We start from the raw sequence: 6746 nt of genomic DNA, 5'->3' as shown, positions 1-6746 counted from the left end.
TCACAAGCTAAAGTTTAATCTTTTCTTGTTCTTTTTTTTTTTTTTTTTTCAAAGAAAAAAACAAATTTGTGCCTGAAATTTGGAAACTTGGCTGGCTGGTTTATCTGTTGCTGCTTGATCTGGTTGCTGGGTGAAGGTTCTTTTGTTTATACAGATGACTCTATATGTTCAAGGAATTGACAGGAAGCAGACATGCTTTCTTAAGCCAAAAAAGGATACAAAGGTGGGTTTTCAGGGTCTGTTGGAGCTTGCTTACCTCACTGTTGACCACAGATACAGACAGTACTCATACATATGCAGATGAGGTTTAAAGGATTTATCAGTTGTAAAACTGAGCAGCATGTGAACACTACACATTCTAATATGACAAAGGTTGGTTTTATGAAATAAATTTTACTAAGCAATAAGCCATAATGTAGAAAAATACATTTTTACCTACAAACTCAACAAACAAGAAACAAACGGTTTCATATTGAGTGCATTATCACTTAGTGGTAGCTACACAGGGTTCCTAAACTTTACAGTAAGTTCTCGAATCAAACAACAACAAAAAAAGTGAGAAGCATTCACAAGTTTAAGAGAAGTAAATGAAAAATGGTTAAGTGGTACTTAAACAGTGCAAGAGGGTAGGAAGGAGAGGCTTCCAGAAAAAACACAAAGGAAAAGGCTGGCTCCTACAGAGCAGGGTTCAAAGGGGAGAATCCTGACCATTTCACAAGATGAGAAGCATGGACAGCACTGGAGAAAAACACATTGTACTTTGCACCCATTTCCAATACCCAGCGCCCAAAGTCAGGCAGTAGACCTGTAGTGGGACTGGATTTGCCCCCAGCTTTTCAGACCTGGGATAGCTCAAACCAGTCCCTCTTCAGGATCCTCCTCCTACTGCCTTATGCTCTGCCTCTTCCGATATACCTCTATCTCCCTCACTTTGTTCCAATTGCCCTAACCTGGGAATAGTAATTTTCCCTGGTGAATCAGGAGGTACAAAAAAGAGGGCTCCCCATCCTGAGCCTCCTTCTCTGTACAGTTCCTCAACTGTTCACCCAGGGAGCGGTGTGAATTCTGGGGGTAGGGGTGAAGCACAATTTGGATCGAGCTGTTGTTTTATTAGGAGAATTTCCTTCTGGGCTGAGAGTCTAAAAGAGAGACAAATACACAATAAAGTAGAATCAAAGAAAGTTGCCACCCAGCCAGGGGGGACCCTGCCCAGTTGAGTCATTTCGGCTGGGGTTGAAGCAGCCTGCCCCAGAGACTCACCAGGAAGAACGCCCTTGGGCAGTTCTCCAAGTCATTACCTCAAAGTCTCCCTGGAGCAGGGCATCATTGTTTATGTACAGTAGCAAATGGTCAGTATTAATATCTTCAGGCCTGTCGTGGATAAAAATACTATCCTTTTAATTCGAGTTTATAAAAATAGGAGTAATATTCAAAACAATGATTGTCTATTTTTCTATGTATTTTATATAAAAACATAAACAGCTCAGGCGAATTTTCAATCCTTGTGCACACTTTGTATGAATCGCTCTCTATTATATAGATATTCTTTTAATATATTTATAATATATATCAATAATTGGTCCACAAAGTATATCTGTGCATTCTCTAGTGCTTTGTAAAAAGAAAAACAATATTATTATCAAAATATTCATTTAATGGCTTTACTTCATACATAAATACATGTTTGGATAGAACATATGAGCAATGACTGTTCTGTCAGTTTGGAAAACGACTTTTCATTGTGGCAGGGTTTATACACAGGGTAGGTGGTAACTCTTCGCTACAAATACGCTATTCTGCGTCCTTTGTTTTTAACCCTTTGTTTATACCTTTTCCCTAGGACGGCCGCCAAGTATTTCTTAACAGCCATTTGTTTCCGGTAGCGACTGTAGCTGTCTGTGAAAATCCCGTCCGAGTGGCGCTTGGAGAGCGGCTCCAAGTCGTCCTCCGGGCCGCCGCCCAGGTTTTCACTGCAAAACAAAACAGAGCAAACAAAAAAAATAGGGGGTGGGGGTTCGGGAAGAAGGTGGCGGGGCGGGAGACACACGTTCAATACGCGCAGGGGAGCAGGCGGTCCCCACCCTGCTGGGGGGGGGGGCCTTCAGGGAGGGTGTGGCGCAGGGCTCACACCCCCTACGCGCCTCCTCCCTCTGCCCCCGACAGGGCGCAGATGGAAACCCCTGTCTGTGTTCCTCCCTCCCGCCCAAGATTTCCTGGCTCTAAGTACTGCAGAAGGCGCCCGGGATGCGATCGGGGCAAGCAGAGCAGGAGTGCAGCCTAATCTTTCTCCCAGCGCTGCCCTTGGAGATTTGCCTTGGCGCTAAATTGTCCTCAGTGCTCCTCTCACCCCCGACATACAAAGAAATCACCATAGAGCCCTGCGAGCCACGATGGCCGCTGCCGGGCAGTTTGTATCGATCCTGCAATTCCTAGGCAAAGACAAGCACGCCTCTCCTTCCACACGCTAAGTTGAAAAACGTGATAATAATACAAGTCGACAGGCTGTGGGCAATATTTTTCACCGCATGAATTATTCATTGCGAAAATATAATCTGTTTTCCCAGGGGTTTTATTAAAATGTTGCCTTCTGCTGAGATACGCTGCCCGCAAGCCCTATGCTCTGGGTTTGTCTGGCGTGAGCGAAAACTGTTTGTTTCCCTAAGCGTCCAAATTTGGTGATTTGTTTATTTCGATTTGAATTTACAGTAAATGCAATTCCCCCTCTCAAAAAAAAAAAAAGCCACGCTTAGAGGAAATTACAGCAAATCCTCCCGCGAACCTTGGAGGTTTTGAATGACTGGAAGGGAGGGAGGGAGTGTTTGATTTCTTTCTTTTCATTAAAAATGGATCAAACTCCGGTTCGCCTGCCCTCTTTCCTTCTCCCCGGACCTCGCGATCTCTGGACCATACTTAAGGAATCATTTCAGAAACTCCGCCCACGGCAGGTGGCTGGTACCCGCCCCCACCGCGCCCCCAGGGCGCAGACTCAGCCTCCGCTGTACCTGCACGCCCCAACGCAGAAGCCGCGCCTCCTGCCCCGCGTGCGCCCTGCGCGGACACCCACCCGGCGCGCGCGGCATCACGCGTCAGTTAACTCTTTCGCAAACTCTTACCCCATGCCCTTGGCCATGAGAGTCTGCAGGTACTTCCTGGCGGACAGCTGGTCCAGCACCTTGCGGTAGGCCTTGTTAAGGATCCCGAGGGCTACATCTCTAACAGGGAGGCAAAGTGCCCAGGGTCAATGACTGTGCCTCCGACAGGCCGCCCGAGGCTACCCTGCCGGACGTGTGCGCCCCAGGGCTTTTAAGGAGGCAGACTGGGACCCCAGTGGCACAGCATTTGCGAACAGGACTCTTGGGGTGTACGCAAGCGTAGATGCTAGGATACGAAGTTGGTCCTGACCTCTTGGGAATGACGAGCGTGAGTGTGGGCTCCCCACATGCCCAGGAGCGCACTCACTGACACTTGGGCTGCGGAGCACTCCCGCCGCGGCCCTCAGATTCGTATTACACCCGCCTGCTACTAATTCTCCAGCCTGGGAGAAGAGAGGCTTGAGGATCTTTATGAAAAAGAACCTACTCGTTGGGTCACTGTCCTGCACCCCCACCCCGCCCCCTCCGCCCCCTTCGGCGAAGACCCCGCGTGGTACCTCCGCTCCCCAGGGTAGTACAGTGCATAGGCATCATGCAGCGCGGAGGCGGGGCTCCCTGCGCCGGGAGGGTCCGAGTCGTAGAAATCTTGCAGGGGGCTTCCGTCTTCGTCGTAAGCCTCGTCCTCTGGCCTGCGGGGTAGCCACAGACAGAAGGAGTGGTCAGTACAAGTCCCTCCCAGTCTGCGATGACCCAGGAAAAGGGGCTCTTCTTCGTTGAGGTCCCGCATCGAGAATTGTCCTCTCTTCCAGAACAAGAGTGGGGGCAGGGGTAAGGAGAAGGGCACCCCCACCCAAAAGCAGTTCCCACCCCGTGAGGCGGTTCGCCCACCCCTCCTCTCATCGGGAAAGGGTCGTCCTGCGGGGCCCTGGCCTCAAGGAGCCCTGGGAAACCCGGTTGTCTGCACTAACAGCGCACACCTGACCACCGAAAAGGACCGCCCCTCGCCCCGCGTGGTGCCCGAGCCTACTTCAAGTAGCCACCCGCGGGGCCGTGAGAAGCCCTGGGAGACCTCGCGCTGATCAACGCGAAGACCCGAAGTGGAAGGCCTGGAGCAGAAAGGAGAGGGTGGGAGGGTCGGGTGCGCGGCGATCAACTCCGCCAGCCACCCCCATCCAAGCCGCCTGGCCCAGGGGAGCGCTTCCCCGCGCAGATGTAGGTCACGGAGAACCTCTAGCGTCTATTTTGGGCCGGAGAGGATCTGGCAGGAACATGAATAATAGATGCCCCTAAACTTAGCCAGTTTGGCGGCGGTTGGTTTTGTGGTGTGTCCGCGCCCTCAGGTGCTTCTTGCCCGGGGAAATTGCCAAGCACACAGAACTTCGAAAATAGTTGGGAGTGAAATAAAGGCTAGTGAATCCTCTAAATAGTTCGCACTACTCTGTTCGCGGTGGCGAGACGGTGGGACCCGATCCCAACCCCAGAGTGCAGGAAGTCATCAGGGGACCTGATAGCCAGCAGGGACGTGGCGACCTCGGCCAGCGCCTCCATCCGGGATACGGGACGGGAAGCGGTGGGTCAGAACAAAAAAACCATCGCTCTGGAACGCTGGGGAGTCTCGGAATGCGGTCGGGACAAGGAGCACTTTCTAGGCGAGGCTGAACTCGTAACTCCTCTGGCTTTTCCTCCATCCCTGGAGAGGCCACTGCAAGGCGCGCTCAGGTTTCCGCACGCCCCACACCCAGCCTTCCACAGCGACGCGCCTCAGCCCTGGCCGTGGTACCCCGAACCCCGGGTCTTTCTAGCCACCTCCTGCCCTTTCCTCCGCCCAGATACTAGAATCTGAATTCAAAAGGTGGGACTCTTCTCTCTGGCCTTGGCGCACGCTCTAGGGCGCGGCTCACAAGGATGGCTTTTCCGGCAGAGCGCGCGCGCTCCTGGCTGCTCAAAACGCCACCGAGTGCGGACCCAGAGCGCTTCCACTGTCCGGTGCACTGACTAGAGACTCTGGGGCTGCGGTGAAGACCCGAGCCGTACCGACGACTAGAAACCCTACAAGAAATAGGCCAGGATTCCAGGCATCCTGGGTCGGGCAGGTCTGTCCTCCCGGCCCTGCCTGCCTGTCTGCCTGCCTGCCTGCTTTTTCTTCCTCCCTTGCATCCGTTGTTCCCCGTCCCTCACATTCTTTTTCTTCTTTCTCTCAAGTCGCTTTTCCTCAAGCATATTCAGCCAACAGTCCCCCTCCCCAAGATAGTCTGGGGCTCAGAATGCAGTTGAACAAGAACCACTTGGAAATAATTTAAAAAAAAAAAAAAAAAAAAAAAAAAAAAACTCTTCAGGGGAAAGAATTCCGAATGAGGTGGAGAGAAAGGGCGGAGGAGCGAGAGGGAGACCCCGCCCCGATAGTCCAGAGTGAGCGCTAACAAAGCCAAGTCCGAAAGAGCTTCCGCTCAACCCCCGGCCCGGCTCCAAGAGGCGAAGTTCTCCAAACTCATACTAGAATTGGGGGAGGAAAGCCAAGCTGCCGGCCCTGCCCTGCCCCCTTCCCGCAAGGCAGGTTGGAGGAGGGGAGGTTTCCGTAGCGGCCCGAACCTCACAGGCTCTACCCAGGCTCTTGGGCTCCTTCGGGCTGAGGGAGGAAGCCGAGCCGTCGCGGAGCCCACCTGGATCCTCCGGCTTGGCCAGGCACAGGGACCCGCTGGGTAGCCGAGGCTGGCCGAGGCGCCCTGGGAGCGTGGGAAGCCTGGAGCCGTGCAGCTGCAGGAGAACCGCGAAGAGGTGTCCCGGGAAGGGAAGCCGCAGCTCCACGAAGTCCCGGGCGGCCAGCACCTACCTGATCCCGGGAAACCGGAGTCCAGCAGCTGCAGGTGAGCAAAAGACGCTGCTGTGCATTATGATGCCATAGACCAGCAGGGCCAGCCTCGCTCCGCTACACATGGTCATTCTGCGCAGGACGAAAAAGAGGGCACACAGCCGTGAGAACGCCCCTGGCCTTCCACCCTCCAACCCCAGGAAACTCCCGGAACCGGGGGAGGGAGCGAAGCTCCGGTCCCCCGTGTTGGACACCACTCAGCGACAGCCGGCAGACGCCCTGCCACTTCTTGCTTGCTACAGTTAGTTAGAAAATATACATGTGCATATTCCGAGCACTCAATAACTAACTAAACCTGGTAGGAAGCAAAGCTAAGTCGTTCCCTGATGCCAACGTCCGCGACAAAAACAATCAGTCGTCAGGCGAGTCACTTGGTTTGGCAAGATTTCTCCCCCCTTACCATGCAACTCTTACCGCTGCTAGAAGGTTTGCTGCCAAGTAGGACGGCGGGCAAAGGGCTCTTTCAAGTTTCTGCCCCGGAGTCACAACCCGAGAGGCATCACCGTCTTGCGCTGGCGTCTGAGGAGTCGCAGGAAGGAGCAGAAGCGGCAGGAGGAGCTGGAGGACTTGTTTGCTGAGGCTTGTTCCGTTCAAAAGTTTGCAGACGCACGGAACCCGGAGGCAGCGTGACTCCGGGAGAAGGGGGCGAGGAGAGCGATTTAGAAGAAAGAAAGGAGGCGATGAGCTAAAGGGGATGGAGAAAGGGGGAGGAGGGCGCAAAGTGGCCGTAAGTCCTCGGGGAGAAAGAAACAAATGATTAATGAAAAAAAAAGGAGGAGGGGAGT

At 53.2% G+C, this 6746-nt stretch overlaps 1 protein-coding gene across 1 annotated transcript; it reads right to left on the bottom strand.

Moving 5' to 3' along the window:
- Positions 1 to 295: 295 nt before the first annotated feature.
- ADCYAP1 (adenylate cyclase activating polypeptide 1) lies at positions 296 to 6514 on the bottom strand. The gene is made up of 5 exons (XM_051852085.3): positions 6376 to 6514; positions 5923 to 6033; positions 3650 to 3781; positions 3114 to 3212; positions 296 to 1970 (listed from the first exon to the last, which is right to left on the bottom strand). Exons 2-5 carry the CDS (start codon positions 6030 to 6032, stop codon positions 1781 to 1783), a joined length of 531 nt encoding a protein of 176 aa, XP_051708045.1. The 5' UTR covers position 6033; positions 6376 to 6514; the 3' UTR covers positions 296 to 1780.
- Positions 6515 to 6746: the final 232 nt, after the last annotated feature.

This window comes from Oryctolagus cuniculus, chromosome 10, assembly GCF_051225735.1.
Source record: "Oryctolagus cuniculus isolate XC-2025 breed Fujian yellow rabbit chromosome 10, ASM5122573v1, whole genome shotgun sequence".
Taxonomy (NCBI): domain Eukaryota; kingdom Metazoa; phylum Chordata; class Mammalia; order Lagomorpha; family Leporidae; genus Oryctolagus; species Oryctolagus cuniculus.
This window is presented reverse-complemented; position numbering and strand designations above follow the sequence as displayed.